The sequence below is a fragment of the Trachurus trachurus genome (genome assembly GCF_905171665.1).
Source record: "Trachurus trachurus genome assembly, chromosome: 11".
Classification (NCBI taxonomy): Eukaryota; Metazoa; Chordata; class Actinopteri; order Carangiformes; family Carangidae; genus Trachurus; species Trachurus trachurus.
The window spans coordinates 25,015,171-25,036,309 of NC_139904.1; the positions used below are offsets into that span (position 1 = coordinate 25,015,171).

The 21,139-nt window shown below is 43.7% G+C and overlaps 2 protein-coding genes across 3 annotated transcripts; both read right to left on the bottom strand.

The window, feature by feature from the left end:
• Positions 1–1,421: 1,421 nt before the first annotated feature.
• On the bottom strand, positions 1,422–19,700 carry hoxa3a (homeobox A3a). 2 transcript variants are annotated; one of them, XM_083982708.1, is made up of 4 exons: positions 19,686–19,700; positions 9,610–9,670; positions 5,233–5,809; positions 1,422–2,508 (listed from the first exon to the last, which is right to left on the bottom strand). In XM_083982708.1, the coding sequence occupies exons 3-4, from the start codon at positions 5,690–5,692 to the stop codon at positions 1,718–1,720; spliced, it is 1,251 nt and encodes a 416-aa protein (XP_083838834.1). In that variant the 5' UTR covers positions 5,693–5,809; positions 9,610–9,670; positions 19,686–19,700; the 3' UTR covers positions 1,422–1,717. The 2 variants fall into 2 exon arrangements, with proteins under 2 accessions (XP_083838834.1, XP_083838833.1); XM_083982707.1 differs by lacking the exon at positions 19,686–19,700 and adding an exon at positions 14,344–14,395.
• On the bottom strand, positions 16,151–18,907 carry hoxa4a (homeobox A4a). Its single transcript, XM_083981937.1, has 2 exons — positions 17,824–18,907; positions 16,151–17,290 (listed from the first exon to the last, which is right to left on the bottom strand). The coding sequence occupies exons 1-2, from the start codon at positions 18,245–18,247 to the stop codon at positions 16,950–16,952; spliced, it is 765 nt and encodes a 254-aa protein (XP_083838063.1). The 5' UTR covers positions 18,248–18,907; the 3' UTR covers positions 16,151–16,949.
• Positions 19,701–21,139: the final 1,439 nt, after the last annotated feature.

Consider the following 21,139-nt stretch of genomic DNA (forward strand, 5'->3'; position numbering starts at 1 on the left):
CAAAGCCACACATGGCCTGTTCTCCATCTTTCATCTGTTCATCTCTTTGCTGTAACCATCCTCATAACCGAGGTGCTGCCTGCTGTTGAACGCTGGCGTCTGCAAATCTGCAGAATAATGAGACAAATGAAAACCCCGTTATGACTCCAGTTCAGCCTGTATCCTCTCTGACCGCATTTGACTGACTGAACATATCAGGGAATTATTTTTCAAACGATTTCTCATTTAGCTTGTTTGTCTTTCCTGCAGAATCTCCAGAAGGGCCCGGGTGACATTTTTTATTATTATGGATGAGAGGAGAGGAGGAGGCCACCCGAGTTTTCCTCACATCGAGTCAAGAGGAGGGAGACAAAAATCAAGTAGCTTTTAGTCTGTGTTTGACTTCATCCGCCGCCATTTGCTTTTTTTTAAAAATGTTGTTGAATATTAATTCTGAGAAATGGTTCCTTATTATTTTGTATGTATAAAGCATGGACATTTATATTTACTATTTATCACCCATGGTGTTGGCTATTAGTATTTTATTATGTTTTTAAAATACTGCAAATTGTTGTTGTTTTGTGCTTTCATGTTATCAGCACCACATAATCACATTTATCACAATAATAAAATGTAATAATAGAAAAGCTAGAGGTATATTTTCATGTTTTACTTTAATTTAAGACGCTGCCTTGTATCTAATGTTGTGATCACGTGAAACTTCTCTGATGTGTCTAAATTAAAAGGATGATCTGCTACAATTATATTTCAATTCTTTTATTTATTTCTTCGAACTGGAGCAGCATGGAATGTATGACATCGAAAAAAAAATTGATGATGTCTGTTTCTTTTTTTTTTCTTCAATAAAGAAACTGCTAACGTGTGTCCTTCTTTCCACCCTTATTGCAATGACTGATTGACTTTACATTCGCTGAGAAAATAAAAAACACCTCCTCGAAGAAGAAGAAGAATTAGAAGAAAATGGGAAACATAGGCTATAATAGCAACATGGTGAGCTGCTGCTGCTGCTGCTGCTGCAGGGAGCTTGTGCGGAGTCGACTACATGTATGGGCTGGAAAAGGGCTGAGACGCTAATATGCACCAACCTTCTCCCCACACAATCGCAGGGGTGTCAAATAATACTAATGGACTCTTTTAACTTTACACCAAAAAAATAAAAATAAAAAATAAAAATAAATAACATCAGAAAGTCCAATAGAACAAAACACAAACAAGGGAGGTTGCGTCTAAGCTCATGACCCTTGCTTTTTGAAAATGTGTTTCCCTCATAATCCAAGCTCGTGGCTTCACAAGTGCAACAAAATGCAAAACACAATTCTTCAACTGCGGATAAATAAAAGACGGACAAATTCACATTAAAAATGAATAACATACGTTCATAATACCCTGTTTGAGTTTCAATTTTAAAACAAGATTTAAAAAAAAAAAAAAAAAAAAAAGATTAAATAGGCCTATGCATATACTGTGCCCCCCTCCCTCCCGCTCTACACGTCCTACAGCCCAGATAAAGGTCTTTGTGAGACAATGACACGAGCAAATAGAGAAAAATTCAAGCAAGTCGTGATTATTTATCCTACGCTACTTCACACATCAAACTATAGAAAACATAAACAAAGGCGGAGAGAAGGTGGAAGCCGTGAGGAGGCGCAGAAAGAAAGCAGTAATGTGTCTGGAGGTGGGTAAGACAATGGGCGGAGTGATCCGGGCAGCGCCACCGCTACAGATGCGTCAGTTTGGGCGCTTCCTGGATTCTTCCCTGAGAGTAGTGCGACGTTAGGTCTGTGTACGTCGGTGTCGGATCACACACTCCGTGATGCTGACTGTTGCCCATTGTGATTGCTCCATTGTAGTCCATGTTCGCGGATCCCGGGTGCGGGAGGTGGGTCAGACCGAAAACGGAGGCCCCAGAGTTGGGCATTGAGTCGATGTAACCTCCGCCGACATAAACGGGGCTGCCCTGCATGTGCGTGCCGTAGTTGCCATTGCCTTGGAGAGGATGCGCGTCATACTCGGGCGTGGCCGATTCGGTCCCGGGATACCTCTTCTGGGAGGGCGGGCAGTTGTTGAGGGAGCTGTTCAAAGGAGGGGGATATGACGTGGCCATACCGTATGCGTTTTGATGAGGTTTATTGTAAGACGTCGGTGACTGGGATTCATAAGGTACACTGTTTACAAGAGAATGCATAGAGTTGAGGTATCCTCCGCCTCCAGCGCCACCGGAGGCCGGACCCACGGGACTCCGCGGGGACTGTCCACCAGGGGAAGGCATCATCCCCACACCTTTCTGATCCTTCTTGTATTTCATCCTGCGGTTCTGGAACCAGATTTTGATCTGTCTCTCGGTGAGGTTGAGCAGGTTAGCCATCTCCACCCTCCGAGGTCTGCAGAGGTACCGGTTGAAGTGGAACTCCTTCTCCAGCTCCACGAGCTGGGCGCTGGTGTAAGCTGTCCGGGCCCTCTTCGATGCTGCTGACCCCGGAGGACTCTTGTCTCCGGGGCAACTCTCCACTGTCAGGGAGGAGGAGAGGAAGATGTCAATCAGTAATCCATTGCAGGCAGAGAGAGAGAGAGAGAGAGAGAGAGAGAGAGAGAGAGAGGTACAGAGGCAGAGACAGGAAAGTGAGAGTGAAAGCAAAACCTCGTGGCAACAAGCACACAGCTGATAACAGAACTCTCCACCATCAATAGGGGGTGGGGAACAGTTACTAGATAAATATGCCCTGCTCCACCACTTAAGGAGTTTTTTTTTTCATCCCCCCTCCCCTCCTCCCTGTTTTCAGTAACGTGTGCGCGCCTGTGCGTGTGCACGTACTGTATGTGTTACAAACATCTCAACGTTTTGATAAATCAGCTCCCTACTGCAAAGCACAGGGGTTATCACCAGGGCTCCATACGACAATTAACAATCAATGTATGGACACTGCGCCTGTGCACACGCTACACTAACCACAAAGGGAAAGAGGGTGAATGGAGAGCACTGGGTCAATATCTGATATGCAACCAGGTAACCTCAGATTTCCTACTAAAACATTTTGACCCTCATCTTCACCCGTAGTCACACAGTAGCACACGCGTAATGCAAACACAAGCATTATGTATTCCTCGGGGTGTATAAAGCAGCTCGCCTTCACCTCACTGATAAGCGCCCCCCTCCCCCTCCCCTCCAAGAGGAGCTGGAGCTTGGCTGCAGAATAGCAAGGTGTTGGTCTATTTACCGCCGTGGCAGACGGCCAACACTTAATAAATTTCACTACCTGCCGCCCAGACCTGGAGCAAAAGGAATGCAGCATGACATTTCCAGCCTCATTAGGCTATTAGAGAGACGAAAGGCTTAGCACGTGGTATGGGAGGGATACCCATGTATGTAATGACAATGATTATTGCTATATTATTTATGAATTCATTTTAAGGGGCTTATTTGCTCGAATTAAAAGGTAGAGTGATTTGGGAAAGCTGTGGCGAGAGCAGGATTATTGGTATGTGCGAGTCTATTCATAAATATGTTGTTATAACGAATGAAAACACCTTCCTAGACATAAATCACACATTTCTGCACCAAGCTGTAACTTAGTTACAAGAAAAGATTACAATTAAAAAGCGAAATGAGAGGACCACGAGAAGTGAGCATGTGTAGATTGGCTCTTTGTAAATAAACACCACACAAACACAACCCCCTGACTCTGACCTCGAGTCTGAACAGCAGAATGTGTAGATTTGGTATATACTTGCTTACGTGCGTAAATCGTGCGTAAAGGGGCTTTCGTGTGTAGCACTATTACAATTAGAGAGAGAAAAAACACCTTCCTAACATAGATGACATTTTAGTGCGCCATGTTGCCTTGCATTCCTAGTTCTTACTGAAGGCGCCAACCTTTAGCGTAATTAGAAAAATGTCCAATTCATTTACAAAAAATTAACATAATAAATGACCAACTGAGTTTTTAGGTCAGTAAATAACCCCCAAACCCTGACACGTCAAGTTTCCCTCCACTTAAGCAGCAGACGGTGGATTGTGACCGTGCGTAAAAGTCTCTATACACGTTACCAACTCGACCTGTTGAAAAATAAAACTGATCAAAAACTTTCCCTAAATGTGACTCCTGAAAAAATCCAATGGCAGGCGTCACATTTCCTTGCAGTTCCAACTTTAACTGAAACTAACCTGACAATAAAATGTCTGACTTCGTTTGTATTTAAAGAGGGGTAACTGGAAGATGGGCATTATCTTTATATATTTTCTTTAGGTTGGCATTATGTAATAGAGACCCCAAAACACAACCTCCCCACCCTGACCTGCAAAGCTTCCCTCTGGGTCTGGTTTGCCTACGTGCGTAAAACGTGCGTAAATGGCCCTCCATAAATGTAAGCACTTTTACGGGTTGTTAAAAACTAAGGAAAACGCCTCCCCAATCATAAATCAAAAATGAAGCCAGATGACTTTTCACTACTTGGTGCACCTTAATTGAAATATTACCCACAAAATTTTACAAAAATAATAAGGTCATGGGAAATGAGCATCTCTAGTTTTTTCAGTTTAGTTTTATACAAACAAACACACCCAAACACCCCACGACCACCCACCCCCCTTCACTCTGACCCACCAAGCTTCGCTCTCATAAAAACAGCAGGACAAACTGAACAACTGTTGTGCGTGTTTGTTTGTTGTCCCTGCGGGAACATTATGTGATCAGTGGAGATGCGTGTTTACAGTAGGGACAGGTCAGCTGCAGGGCACAGAGACAACAAATGGTAGAATCTGCCTCCAATGTGGAGGCACGTGATTCTTCTACAGTCTTATATATACCAACTTATATTTCCTGTATATCATCATGGCTGAGACATCAGAAGAGAAATCATTCACTTATGGTGTAGATTCACTAAAGGCAACTTGTGCAGAGGTGGAGCTGAAGACACAGTGGCGTTGTTTTTTCTGAGTAACTTTAAGAATTCAGAGTGAATTAAAGTATATATACAATACAATATAAAAGCACTGTTAAAAAAAATATCTTTCTGACACTGACGGAGAAAACAAATCTTCCCAGGGACAGTACTGTCCTGTTGCACTCCCTCCTGACCCCTTACCTGCCCCCCCACCCACACCCCTCATTTAGAGTATCCTCCCTCAACAAAACTTATGTAACTTTGTGGTCAGTGGATATCAGGTGGTGTGTGTGTATGTGTATGTGTATGTCCATGTGTATGTGTGTGACAGTAGGTCTCGGTTGGAGGTACCTGAGCTGGAGCTACTGGCGGGTTTCTGCTTGGTGTTCTGACGGGATTCCTTCATCCAGGGGAAGATGTGTTTGCGAGTGGTAGAGGTCGGGGAGCCGTTCTTGGCGTTGGGCTGGTTGGACCCGTTGCTTGTGTTTTGGCTGATAGCACCGGGGGATTGTGAGGGAGGGGGTGGGCCTGACACCGGCACCTGCGGTTGATTGCTTTCGGGATGAACCTTGGACTGCGCCGCCTGAATGGCTGTGGCCCTGTCGCAGCTCTCCGCCATCTCCCCCGGCTTCTGCAGAGCCACGGAGCCGTCAGGAGACTGCAGGGAGCAGGCAGGTCGATGGTACTCACTTTCCACATGAGAGGCCCGGGGATATTGGACCTGATTGGCATCATAACTGAAGCCATTTGCGCTTTGATATGGGTAGCCACTGTAAATTGCGGAGCTGTCGTAGTAGGTTGCCTTTTGCATCTCGCCGTTTCCCAATATTTATTTCAGAAACTGACAGGGTCTTGACACCCTTGTAGAATAACATTGGCACCCCGTGGTCACGTGACGCCTCTCCGCCAATGGCCTCCTCGGGTGAACCTAGGGTTACAAGAAGCACTGTGAGGAGAAGAAATGGTGGCGATCCATCTTACTTTTCAATACAGGCCTGACACTGGAGACTATGGAGGCAAGATAGGGCCAACAGTCCTGTAGACTATTACCGTTTACCTTATGGCTTACACAGGGCACAAAGGCACGCACTAACCTTGTATTACCATCTGTGCCAAACAACATCAAAACAAAAAACCTTTTCAAAAGCATTTCAGATTGCCAAATCAATTTTAGGACCTAACATGGAACTGCGTGACATTTTAAAGCTCGGAGCTTATTAACAATGAAACTGAATACAGAGTTACAACTGGTGGAGAAAAAGCTTTGGGTGAGAAAAGGAGCTGTAGGAGAAGCTTATTAGGGGGTTACCACACAGGAAAATAATATTTCTGTTACATTGTTATTCTACCAACAGGGCTGTCAACAGTGGATCTAATTTCCTTGTAGCAGATGAAAACATTCCCCGTGGCTCACAAGGGTTTAATTCTATTTTTGTTTTGTTTTTTTCATTTTTAGTTAAACCACGTTCCTTCAGTAAAAGACACCTGGCGCAAAGCATAAACAACCGCATTCTCGTCTCCTTTTTTTTGTCCTTGCGTGCTGCAAGATGAATGGAAAGGCCACGAGGAAACCTGAAAAACCGGGCGGGCATTCGTGTATCTCCATGACCACACTGTGAACTTTTCCTTGCAGCCCCCATAATAATGACTGCTGTCGCCGCGGCCCGGCGCGGTGATATATGGAGAGGGTCAGTGGGCCGGTACGGCTCGCTCCGAGCGAGCGACCCCGACGAGCAGCCAGAACCCGCTATGCTACACATCCAGGCGGCGGACAGAGACCCGGGGATGGCACACCCAGAGCCTGCTGCTAAAAGCTCCATAACTCACGCAGGTAACCATGGGGATCCGCCTCTAACAGATTCCTGAGGAAACTATAAACCATAGTAGCCAGTAAGCCACAGGTCACTTTGCTTTTCTAATGCAACCTTAATAATGAAACACAATTAATGCGTTTAAACCAGAGCAATAATAATAATTATTATTATTATTATAACAATAATAATAATGACAATAATAATAATAATAATAATTATTATTATTATTATTATAATTTTAAAAGAACGTATTTTTTATTTTATTTTCAATGCAGATTGATCTTAACCTCGACATTTGCCTCTATAATAATGCACTTCTTTTGTCTGTACTATCCACTGCCCGTCGCCTCAAACCAGGGAACAGATAGAAAAATAACATGTATAAAATCTAAAAGTGACTATACAACCCAACCGTGCAACTTTAACGTTTTAACTGCTGAAAGTGAAAAAGGCCCTGGCGCTGTGTCTGATAGTAAAACCTGAGCTCAACAATAACGATGTTGGGTTAGGGCTGCAATAAAAGTGTTAGTTGTTTATTTCACAGTTGCAGGACAGTCAAACAGCAGGCATGCAGCACGGGCTAAAGTAGAACATGTTTTTTTCGAAATGAGCAGAAAGTGAAGTGAAAGGAAAATAAATGTGGAATAACACTGGGTTTGTGCAGCCGAGCAAAACAAGCAAGCAAATCAGACTAAAATGAGCCCCCAGCTTGATCTCCACGCAGCTAAACCGCAGGCTGAAAGAAGGTGTCTTCACTGTATCTGCTCTCACGATGACCTGGAAAACATATCAGAAAGCGGTGTGCTGTGGATCTCCAGGCGAGCCATTGCGAAAGTCATAAATGGCAAAGAAAAAGGAGACAAAAGACAGACTAGAGCTGTGCGCGCAGCCCTCTGCTCCACGTTAGAGAAATCTGGCTGCCTGACTGTGTGTGTGAACTCTTCCTGAACCGAGATCTAAGTCATACGGTGATAAATCACCGCGCGACACACAAACTCCGCCATTTACAACCGAGGGAGCCTATTTCTGGCCTGCTTACCTTATCCTCTGACGACGAATGCAGAGCACCGAGCAATATTTTCTCATTCAGCGACGAAATCGATCAAAGCAGTAATCCAGAGAAAAGTTTAAAGGCAGGGCTGGCTGGGCGAAGCAGCAGCAGAGGCAGCAGCAGACTGCGCCCTGCCATACAACCAGGCATTAGCAGCCACAACAAAAAAAGGAAGAGCAGAGAGAAACCCCTTTCCTTTTTTCCTTTTCTTTTTTTTCCTACTCGACGTGGATGGGTAAACCGAGATTACGAAAGCAGGCGTGAGCAGTCGGGTCAGCGAGATAAGAGTTATCTGGCCCCAAGATTGAATTTACCGTCATGCTATAGAGCAATGGCCAGGGCTTCATAGCAATATTAAACTCAGCCAAGGCTATGCTGGACTGTGTGATCCTTCACCAGTACCATGCAGACACCAGTGAACTGCCCCGAACCAGAGCGTCACCATAGACAAGAAAAATTATGCAAATGAAGTAGCGCCTTGGAAAGCCAGTTCAAATCAAGTGGCTGCCTCTCCTCCTCCCCCAACCAAATGAGGCTGTGTCTAGAAAAAATATATATACATATTACATAGTCCCAAAGAGCATGGAAGTCCATCCCTAAAGTGTTTTAAATCTTTTTTGTTATTATTTACTCCACGTCTTGCAGTGGAGTTATGAGCCCAGTGGATGAGATTTTGGAGAGAGGGGAGAATACAAAGGAATAATCAGGCGCTGAGCACGCTGCTTTTCCATTTCCCTGGGACATAAAGGGCTTCTATCCACAGCTTAATCATTAACCCGCATTTTTTGCATATGCTCCTCAATCTTTCGGCACAAGGACGCGCAATTCGTTTGCATTTCTGCGCCAGGTAGAGCTACTGCATTCTGGCTTCTTGTACAGAGAGAACAACATAATGTGTATATTTTTTTAACAAAAAGATTAGAGAGCAAGAAGAAACCTCAGATCAAAGCGGTGCTCGAAGTATATCAAGGGAAAACCCCACCAGGAGCAGGATGTGAAAAATGGGAAGAAGTTTCATCACCAAAGGGCAAAGCGGAGGACATGCAGCGAGGAGCAGGGGAGAGGAGAGCCGGCAGCAGGGGAATCCCTCTGCATGGTAATGCTGCCTCGTGCAGCCAAAAAGAAAGAGTGAAAAAAAATTAGATTTATGTCCTCTCAGCTTGTTATGAGCTGTAAACATGTCCAGAGCTGCAGCTTCTCTGCTGATTTCAGGCTCTGGGACAAAATTCAATGACAATTTAAGAAAAAAAATGTAGAAGACACGGACGGCGTGGGAGGGTGAGTGGGACAAAAATTCACGCGTGAGGATTTTTTTTTAGCCAACTCGGCTTTTTTCTTTCTCAGACTGGAACAGCCACTTTGTATAATTATTTACTTCTTTGTGTTTTGCTAAAATGCTGATTCGTCCCTCTCTTTAATTTGGCCTGGAGCAGAGGGTTAAATGTCAGAGAGCTGCTGCTGCTGCTGCTGCTTAACACGTATGGTGTGGGAGGAAGAAAAAAATCTAAAATGTTGATAAAAGGAAAAAAAAATTAAAAAGTTGAGAGCTGTAAACTAGATCGGGTCCGGGCAGATGGCTTTCACAGAAAGGAGTTTTTGAAAGGAGTAAGGCACCGCTCCAAGAGCTGCGATTCCCCTCGTCACTTTTATAGTGACAAATTACACCACAAAGACAAGTGGAAGAGAAGGAATTATTGCTCACGGGCTGCTCGTATTGCTGCTGCGAGGAAATGCACAAGCCACGGACTGCTTCTCTATCCCTGCGAGTGCTTTGGTGGGCGTGTGTGGTACTTATTAGAAATTGAATACGGATATCACCATCAAGCATTCATAACACAAATCAATAAAGATATATGGACTTACCGAAGGCAGTTCAAGGTGTCTCCGAGACCTCGCGATGGCCTGAATTTACTTGGCTGGATTTCTGCAACGAGGAGTGGAATAAAAAGATTTTTTTTAATACTCAGAAGATAATACAACATTTGAACGTGTTCTTTAAATTGGGCTTCTGTGGATTTTATTTTCAGACAGCTGCAGAGAGAAATTGTGATTATGAATAACAAAGCTATTGTTATTGTGCGTAATTGTTTGGGCCTCGTGTTAAAAATGACTCAGAGAAAAATATGTGGAAAATAGGCCAAACTAAATTAGGTCAAATTCCATGTGAGCTTTCTTAAAATAATTTTTGGGATAAGAAAAAAAAAATAGATTTAACAACGTGCTGCATGCATTTGTATTAAAATTGTTATGTATTCACAGCGTTATGAATCCGTAAGGAACGAGATCCAGTTTGAGATTTTGCAACTAAATGTCAGCTAAAATTAATTAACCGGTAGAAAACACATCATAAATCAAACACTAATAAAGAAAATGCATGAATTAAGACCAGAATGTAGAGATTATTCTGAGAGAACAGCAGCAGCACAGCCGAGCATCGATGCTTATCAGCGTAATATCACTAAAAACATTAAAATGGGCCTATGCAAATATCGTGTTTGTTGTTTCCCTGCTGCCCGGTGAGCATTTTCTCCACAAACGGATCGAATAGTCATTAGCTCTCGCGCACCCTCTTCCCCAAGTCCCCGTGCCCATAAATCAAGCTGGAGCGCCGTGACCTCAGCGCGGCCGCGCGGTCCTGGATGGCACTCTGTCTTCCATTATATCCTCGTTTCCCTGGCGGAGCGACACAACCCCACCGCTTTCCCCTACTTCTTTATGGAGCCCATCTTGATGTACCATTTGCGCACAAACAACCCCCACGTTCAGACACAAGATGTTTGTTTTATAGGACAGGTTGCACCTTGGAGCGGCCGCGCGCTCTGTTTGGATTTTTTTTTCTTCCTTGGGAGCTGATATTTAAATGGCTGCTTTATTTACAAACGGTACATGGGCCTATTTATTCAAATGGCTGCTCGTGATGTGAATATAGCAGAAATAATAGACTGATAATAGATTTATTACAATGTTATAGCACATGGAGCATTAAATGGAACGATGCCTGCACCTTAATGGCCCAAACAAATCCTTAAATCTTCACCTACATATAGTGTGTGTACATTGTGCAGGCCTATTTATGATTCGCTTCATTCACAATGATAAATCAGGGATGATAACAGATAGTAGAGTATCGATAGACTCTCTCTACCTGTCTATTTCTGCCCTGCGAAAAGCCCAGGACCCTTTTTACTGACCTCTGCCTCGCGCAGCAATAACTCACGACAGTAATGAACAATCGGCGGAAATACCTCAAAATAAAATCCATCCTCCCAAAGCTCGGGCTCTGACTCTGTCCGCGTGGAAAAACATATCCGTCCGTGACAGCAGTATAATACATCCACAAACCCGGAATCCTCAGTCTTTCAGTCTGCCTCTCTTTTCTTTTTTCTCCCCTCGATAAACAAACTACACAGCCCGGACTCCCCTCACGGAAAGTGGGGGTAACCCGCATATAATCAGCATCATATGGCCACAGACCGGGGCTCCGGTTTTCTTCCCCGTGCCATAACACCGCGCAGTATTATGCGCCCAGCTCACGTGACGCAACGTCAACTTAAATCCCTTTTATTTGAGCCCGTGAATCATTAATGGAGGCAGTCATTGCCCCTGAGGAGAAACAGATCAGTTTGGAGGGAGAAAAAAGAGGGGTATGTGACACTGCAATGTATCTGGCAGAGGAGCAAGTCTCTCGCAGAGAAGCAGCTTTTCCACGTGTCGCCCATTCAGAGGGAAAGACTGTTCTGTCAGTTTTAAAGTGCCATATATTTGGTGCCTGTTAGCGGCTGAAAGAGCTAATCCTGCTGTATTATGCTGAGTTTCAAGTGCAGCCGCGGCTCAGAGCCAGGCTCAAACCAGAGGGTTTCGCGCTGCAGCGTGACAATTCGCACTATGTGAGAATGAGAGAGCTTTCCCTACAAAATACCACTTAATGGTGACATAATGGTTACTCATCACACCAATAAACCTCCTCTCCTTTTCTCTCTACAGCACAGCCGGGGTTGTGGAGTGCATTACACAGAACTCAACTCAATATCGCCCCCCCGTCTTCATTGTCAGACTTAGGCTGTAGTACCACTTACTCAGCCTCTGATTCTCCATCAGCAAAAGCCTGCATGCTGCATGCTGCTGCTGCTGCTGCTGGCTAAACTGAAACAAAACGTCACACATTTACCTGTCCTGCACACGGAGGGTGTGAGTCCTGGTGGTCGAGAGGGGTGCGTGTCAGTCAGCACTGAGCGGAAAGTGGAGGTGAGGTAACCAAAGAGTGGCTGCTCGACCCCGCTGATCACTACATGGACCCCCATTAGACCTACATGCGCTTACGCGTTTCCTATGACCAACTGAGTGATGGCAGAAATTACAGGTTTGTGCAAAGGGAGAGTTTTGCTTTTTTGGAGAAGGGTGGGGGAGGATGGGCTGGTAGAAGTGCCGACTAAGCCATAACCCTGCTGTGGTTTACCACCATACGATAAACCAATCACTATCTAAAACAGTGTGCCACGCGTGCGCCTTGGAAGACTCCTGGCTTCAGCCACTCCAGGTATTGCCAAAAGCCTTAGCCCGGAAGAGCTTCTCTCTTCTCGGCACCGTTTGGCGCTTGTTTTCCGTCAACACCGAGCAGCGGGCGTGGAAAAATCCCACCAAGACTATTAATCATTCGGGGCGGACATGGACAGCATCCCACTCCCACACCAGCCTTTGTCTTCTCAAACTACAACTTGAGCGGTAAACTTTTAAAGACAGGAACAGAAGCAGAGCAGCTCTTATTAATTCACCTTCAGCACCTCTGAAACTGAAGAGGAGGAATATAAATGTGGATGTTTACAGGGGGAACTTTTACGCACAGCTTTTAAAACGCACGGTTGTGATTTGTTTGAGTCTTTAATGTGTTATTTTGGTCTCTCTTTGCTCCTCTACAGACGCAGAGCTGTCAGGATTAGGTGGCTCCACATGACCGTGCACTGAAGGCTGATCCAGCCTCGCCTTTCGCCACCACACCTGAACTTTTCCCTGACCCGGGCAGAGGCATCCAGAGTCGAGTGGGGTGTCATTTTGGGTTCAAAAACAAGGAGAAGACGTAAACCGAAGGCCTTGAGCTGGTAGCTTCTTCTTTTCTCTCTCACTCTTTCTTTCTTTTTCTTTTTTTTTACACTTTTGGCTGCACTGTTTTTCCAGAGTTGTCCTTTGCACAAAGTAGAAATTGATTGATCATGTTTTTAAATCTCATCTGCCTTTGCATAAAACAAATGTTTCAGAGTTATTTACACAAATCACGGCTCCTTATCACTGTCAGCGAGGAGGAGTTAGAGGCGCAGACCCCTGGATGTTGGCCAGACGGCGGGTCCATATCTTCCCACATTGTTGACACTCGGAGCTCTTAACAGCCAAGCTTGGGTTACCGATACGTTCAGCCGAAGATAACTCTTTCTGCGAGGTTTACACCGGCCAACATCAAGGCTAATGCGAAATTCAACGCCTTAAGCTGGCTGGAGACATCTCTCATGGACGCAGACGCAGACGCAGCGCGGGGACGGAGGACCAGGACTGGGGGATTTGTGCTCACATAGCTGGTTGTAATAAAAACTATTTGAATTTTCATGTTGAACTTTTTGACTCTTTGTCACTGGTCGAGTATCATTTATAATAGGCTTTTGTGCTGTAGTTTAAATTTGGGAGGTAAGTGCAAAGTAGGGCATATTACTAACAACACTGTGGATTACAATAGCTTTAATATGAGCCCTGATAATAAGAATAAATACAATTAATTACCACATAATTATAAATACACATTTTGAAGTGCCCGGAGTACTTTGTGTTAATGTTTAACTTGAGTCTATTGATCACTCCCATTGAGAGGCTCTTTGACCGAGTTGTCCTGACAACTTTTAGGAGCAACAGATGAGCCTACTGCATTGTCACTGTTGTTGAAATACATTTTATGAACATATCAGGTAATAAAGAAATACTTACATTATCACTGGCGTAATTCATGGAGGCAGATGTGAAGTTTTTCATGCGTCTTTGAAAATAATTTATTGAATTTTTGAATTAAGCCTGCAGAAAGTTAATTACCATTCATGTCAGTTTTTAGTGACTATATTATATGTAGTCGCACGTATACTTATATAGATTATAGTTTCACCAATGCAGACAGATCTGAGAGTGTATTTTAAACTAATTTGCACAATTACGTTATCTCATACGTGCAGAGAATGAGAGAGTGTCCCCATTTTAAATATTGTCTTGGTCCAAAGATTTAAGCATTTTAAGAAAACATTACAACTGCTGCCATTCATCATATTTACTGTATATGATACAATGTTAAATTATTTTTAATATACAATGTTTCAGCGCGAAATACATTTGCACGTCTGGTAATAAAAATGTTTGACAATCAAATAGAGATATTTGATTTGAGTGAAATAATAAGCTCAATATTACTCCAGAAACCTGAGAATAACGGATAATTAGATCATATCCTAATATATATTATAAATTCCATTAATATATGCGTCAGGATTAAGAAACAATCCAACTTCTGGGTCATTTAAAGTATTTTTTTAAGGAAAAATAAAGTAAAAATCTGCCAAATCTACTCACAAGTCATGACGGTCTGTGTCCAGCAGACAGAGTTGTGTCAGGGGAGAAGAGATGTGACTCGCACCCTGCAGAGGATCACTTCAAATGAAAATAAGGCAGATTTTCAGATCTATTTCTGACCCCGGGGCATTCATTATTCAACAAGTCACGTGAACGGGCGAATTAAAATTTCAGTACATTGGAAGTGACCTCTATACGCGAATCAAATGACTTCAAATCTGTAATTGAACTAGTTGGACTTCTTAGAGTCTGCGCAAAACTGGTGCCAATCAGCCTCAACGCCATCTTCTGCACAACTGCCATGTCTGCAGCGAGGGGCTGCACACACGCTCAGGAGCTGGGGCTTTAACGTTTCTTGCACTAAACGGAGTCCTTTTCATTTCATACGTTTGCAGGCATGCTGTTAATACATTTTCTGACATGCAAGAGAAAATACTACAAAGCCACAGGAAGTGGATGGTGTCACTGTGGATTTTACTTCAGGGATTTTGGTGAATGCCATGTTTTATCTAATTTACGATTAAATGCACTGAGAGTCCATTCATTAAGACATTAGTGGCATAAATATTGTGAAGAAACCAACGGTGCCAAAGCATACTGAAAATCACACTGCATTGCGTGCACAATAGCAGCATGTTTCTGCTCATATCTGCCCCCTCTCCGCGCGCTGACAGGGGTGTTTCTGTGATGAATTGCAGAAGAGCTGTCTCTAAGAATAATTTGAGGAAAATTCATGGCTCAGATTCACACCTAAACACAGTTTTTGTTTCCGCGCTGTCTCTGGGTAAATCTCTAAAATGAGAAGAAGAAGCAGAAGAAAAAGCTGGCGGAGGTCTCAGCGCTGATGTATGGTCTGAACATTGTGTGTGTCGAGAGGTCAGGGGTCAGAAGAAGTGCTCTGAGCCGGTGATTGGCCAGAGCCGACCGTGTCCCCTGGTTGAACTCTCTATTGTTTGGATGTAGCAGGTAGTGACCAACACTCACACTCTGGTGCACTGAGGTTAGCTGAGATCTCCCTGCAATGGAAAGTAAGAACAATATGTGTGGCCGGATACATTTAACAATTTGGGTTCGGTGTAATTCCCGTATCAGCAGCAAAGCCTGCAACATAGAACCAACAGCTGACCCCTGCCTCATGTTTCTACAACTTCTGATTTAAATCCAACAAAATGAGCATGACGTCCATGCACATTTTACGGATTAGTATTTCAGCCAATTGGACATGGAAATACAAAATGGAATCAAGCATGTGAACATATTTTATCTAAACTATTGTACATGTGGATACATTTCTTAGGAATGACTTAATCCTGAAAAGATCGCACATGTTCAGTGGTCGAGACGTCTCCCCCCAGTATAAATCTTACACTTCAAGAGGAATCGTGCAACTTTGACCCCTGATGAACAAGTTAATCCTCTCAGCTCATCTCAGAAAATATAATAAACTGTCTTTATCTATTCAGATAGTCAGAAAGATCAGTGAAGTCATTTTCAAGAGTAGCGCAGTAAATTATCCAAATGCCCAGATACGTTATCACAGCTTTACGCACGCATCTCCAAAATGATTCAACTGCTTCAAATAAAAGATACACCATTTAAAAAAAAAAAAAATCGCAGAGTCTGAACTGAAATGAAAGCAAACAGTATGAAATTATATTGTTTAGCTTTGAAATTGGAATTCCTAAAATTAGGAATGCATGAAAAAATAAATTCATAAATGTCACGTTACGCACGGCTTGTTGCGCTCAGACAAATCAGGATTTGCAATGAGAAAATATCCAAAGCCATGTCAGCCTTATAAGTGAAGTACATATTTATTTCACAGGGACATTTTTTTGATCCTACACTAGCCTACATCACAACGGTCATTACTGAGACAGCACATACAAATATTCACAGTTTAGAACACAGCACAACATGGGACGCACTATAGCACAAATAAAACTAGACCTTACAACACCGACGAACAGAAATCTACGTGACGAAATGCTTTGCTTATTGTGCCTTCATTATGATTTGTCTATGTACATTAATGTGGAAGTCACCTGGACTACATTCAACAGTAAACCAACCCACTCAAACACACAAACTACACTGTTATTCTGACTGATGCCATAGCTCTAAAACAGCCGTCTGGTTTCCTACACAGGCATCTATAGAGTCTCGCTAAATATCTTTCAAGTATATTAGAACTTTCCATGAGCAATAATACAAAACAGGAGAACAATAATCAAACAGAACATAGAAAAATGAGTTCAAACTTACTTTCACCTCACTCAATTTTAACTGTAATGATACATTTTGATCCAAGTCCTACGGTTTGAGTGTGCGTAATCCTTCTTTCATAATAATAAACAAATATATAAACACTTCAGTTGCCACCGTGGCAATTAAAGGTGAATTTCAAGCTTATATGAAGAGGGCGAGGACGACCGGAGAGGGAAAGGGTACAAAGGACGTGACAGGGGCCCAATGGCAGAGGCAAGGTGAAAGAGATAACACCATGTGTGTAAAATACTGAGAATCGGTCCAACAAATTCCACTTGAGTTATTTGCCATCTCAGTCTGGATTGGGGTTTTTGTGGGGTCGGGGGTTCGTTCATGCACTATAGACCTGCGGTGCACGGCGTGGGGACAAGCTGCTGGCCTGTTTTGATCTGCTGCTGCTGCTGCTGCTGCTGGGCCCCCGAGGCTGAGGACGAGGCCGAGCTGGAGGAGCGGATCTTGGTGTTGGGAAGCTTGTGCTCCTTCTTCCACTTCATCCTCCGGTTCTGAAACCAGATCTTGACCTGGCGCTCGGACAGACACATGGTGTGTGCAATCTCCACCCGTCTGCGCCGGGTCAGGTACCGGTTGAAGTGGAACTCCTTCTCCAGCTCTAGAGCCTGCTGGCGGGTGTAGGCAGTGCGGGACCTCTTGGGCACTCCTCCATTGTAACTGGCACTGACTGGAGGGGGGAAAAAAGCCATACACAGGCAAGCAAGCAGGTGTTACATGCAGGCTGATAGCGTTTATTCCAAACCCATATAGTTCCTCCACTGGACGCATTATACAAGGCTGGGAGACTATAAAACATTTCTGGTTCTGGTGGGAAATTGCAGCCGCTCTGTTTGTTTTATTCTCTGTCTTGTTTCAGTTTACGGACATGACCTTAATGTGAAGATGCCGAGTGTATAAGCACTCGCATCCAGGGACAGATCAAGCTTAGAAATGATTAACAAAACAGCGGGGTCGGATATTACAGTTTGGCTCGGCTCCAGTGGTGGAGGTAGTTTGGGTTAAAAAGCAACAAAGGCACATGGCCCCGACAGACGAACATAGGCAATAAAATTTACGAGGGTCCTTAATTACCGACCCTGCTGCTCGATAGTCGTAAATTGCTGTTGTAAGGGCTGCTACTAGTATTGCCTCAATAGGCTCGCGTGTGTTCCAGTGGTTGTTTCTCAGTGGTTCTGCTATTTAACCGTGACGATAACTCACCGTTGCTAACGTGGACCTTTTTCATCCACGGATACACCACCGGCTCCTTGCCCTTCGCTACGCCGGGATATACCTCAGTGGCAAGGCTGCAGTCTTTGCTGGCATTTGCCCCTGCGCCACCGTCTGGGGCCGCGGCGAGGCGAGGTCCGTGGTTCTGTGGAACCGGCTGCGGCTGCGGTTGTGCATGATGCCCGTCGCTGAAATCATCGAGTCCAGCAGCGGGGACGTTACCGTAGTCGTAGCCCGATTCCGTGTAGTTTGACCTCGGATAGGATGGTTCGTCGTGATGGGGGAAGCCCGTATCTTTTGGCCGCTCGTAGTAATCACCGGGGTTAGGGATGTATCCGCTCTGCTGATATTCGTCGCATGGAGGAAAGGAAGGCTCGATATAGTTGGAGTTTATCAAGTAGGAACTCATGGTCATTAATTTGTGAAGTGCAACAATACTAATTTTTATCGCGCTGTCGTTTTTCTGATCTCCACAAAACCCTCCTACTCCCTGTCAAATGTACAAAGTTGCCTGGTCACGTGTGAAGCGCCACCAATCACCGCGTGTCCTGTGGGCATCATGTAAACAGGAACCAATGGAAAGCATGGCACTGGTACCACCAACACTGGTCGGACTGGCTTACGTTGGTGTTTTCCTTATTAAATCACAGTATATAAAGCAAAACCAATCAACTAACTTGTTTACTGCATGAGGCCAAACTTGTGTGGGTGAGGCTTTCCTGCAGGAGGAAAAAAATATAGAGCTGCTCTGAAACAGAAAGTGAATATGAAAAATCCAGCCCTGGGAAAATACTGTTATCCACAAACAAAAGACAGACGGAGATTTCTGACAATCAGAGACACGAGAGTGGTGTCTGAGTTTAAACTACGTCGCATCCTAATAAACGGATGGAGACGCAAAGAAACGCAGGTTGATGTGATAACAGAGAGTGGAAGGAGGTGTAGGCTGGATGAGCCTTTTCACATGGCCGAAAAGAGAAAAGAGGAGAAGAGACGCTCCCTGACCAAACACTGACGAGCCGCTGCTCCGCGGACATCCACGCCTGCATATAAAGCAAATGACCAGGAAAACCTGCTTAATACCCGCTTATGACACACACACACACACACACACACACCACAACAACACAACCTTCTTCGCTTCTCAAGTTGCACTACTGTGCACATGAACATGGCCCATCTTCTGTTCATTTCATGCTTTGAAATGAAATTACGACCAGAACATAAAAACAACTTCAAGCCTCTTATTAATTCAAACCAAACTTATCTGATACTGACCGCATGTGTATCACGTATTATCACCTCTTCAGTGTCAAATGCCATTGACAGCCATCCAAAATAAACTGGACAAACACTTGTAGTCGTAAAAGCAGAAGCCAAAACAAACAATAGGATCTGAAGCCAGATCATTTAGTGAGATGTGTCAGAATTGCTGTGTAACAGCACAGATAACCTCTCATCTAATAAATACTTCATATTTCATTTATAATAATTTTCTATATTTTAAAATACAAAAATACATTTTCCTATAGTTTTTTTTCTCAACATGTATACATTTGCAAGATTTTGGTTGACATTCTCTGCTGCGCTTCCTGCAGCAGCTTCACCTTTACTGTAAACAGCAAAGGCTGCACAGAAACACTGTCACATGCTGCAAGAGTGAAAATATGTTTTGGAGATAATAATGATAAAGAATTAAAGTAATAGTGGCAGTGTTATGTTTAATTTTTAATGTGGAAACTGTGCAGTTTTATGTTTAATTATAAGTTAGGTTAAAATATAATTTAAAAAATGAACTACAATTTTGGATGTAGGTGTTGCTGAGGTGTAGAATAAATATAAAAGTCTCTGACCGTGCTCCTCGCCACCAGCCGTCACGTCCAGGTCCCGTCTCCTCTCCATGTCCGAGGTGGCTCACTGTATCTGTGTCCCTTGAAGATGCAGCAGCTCTTCACAAAGCTGTTCCACACTGTCCACGTCAACAAGGCCTCTGCGTGGAGAAACAAGAGGCCAAACTTCGGAAATATTGAAAGCACTCTTTTCTCTCCTTTTTTTCTCCCCCTGGTCCCCTCTCTTTCTATTCTCTCCCCTAAACAGAGATAACTTCTGCCTGACCCCAAAGTGACACCGTTTCCATTTTGTTTCTGATTAATCTTGCCCATTGACAGTCTTTGTTAAACAACAAGGCGTGCCCCCTTCTCCAAAGAGGCGACATTTTCATATCTGTTAGACGCAGTGACCTGGGATTCACCCCGGACTTGGACTTCAGTTTTTCAGGGTCTGTTGGGGAGCACTTATAGCGCGGGGTCAGCACCCAAGGGAGGTCCCCAGAGATTCTTAAAAAAAAAAAAAAAAGAGTAGAAGAGCTGCAACTATGTAGAAAAATCACACTTGGAACTATCTGAGAAAATCTGTGTGGAATGGAAGTTGCAGCTGCAGAAGTGGCTGTATACTAGGCTGTATAATTATAAACATTTCTTTTTTTCTTTTCCAGATTTGTTTCTGTAATCCTAGTTTTTTTTTGTTGGACATGCTGATGCGCAAAACAGAATTCTTCTTTTACTCAGCAGCCATATAGAAGAACGAAGGAATGGAGGGAGAGGCCTTTGGTTTTTGCTCTTCATGGGGGAAAAATGCATTTTTGTTGTGTGTATTATTTTTTTTCTTACTCATGTTATAGCACACTGTTGCTGTGAGGCAGAGGTGCTGTTGTCTTGTGTGTCTTACAGGCTGCTTGACTCGTTGTAAATGGCAGCCGGTGTACTGTCTACCATATATCCACTGTATCCTTATGGCCGAGAGACCACCTGAGAGGCAATATGTCAACATAATGTCAGCGGTAAGACGACTTCACATGATATCTAAATTTACAGTCTGCTGCCATTCTATTATATATAGTCCCTGTATAAATATGGGCCAGGTCATCTCGGCTATTATCCACTTACTGTAAGTTATCCTAGCGTGGATAACGGTCGTGTTTTTACAGGTCAGTCTACTTGTTGCTGTGTGGACCAGTTTTTTTTTCTATTCGACTGTGAATAACTTCATTAAAACATTACAACCTATAGGAAGCAGTTTAGATAACAAGCTATGTTATCACACGCGGGCCTATGTGCTGCTGCTGCTGCTGCTGCTGCTGTGTTTGGATGCTATAAAGCATCTGGAAATATCTCAAACACCTCAGTTTATAGCGAAATATAATAGGACCATAATCATCCAATTGACCGTTGGACTAAAAAAAGGAAAAGGTGCAGCATCTGGAAACCACATTGGACCAGTTTGTTCTATCTGAGTAATTTTCCACAAA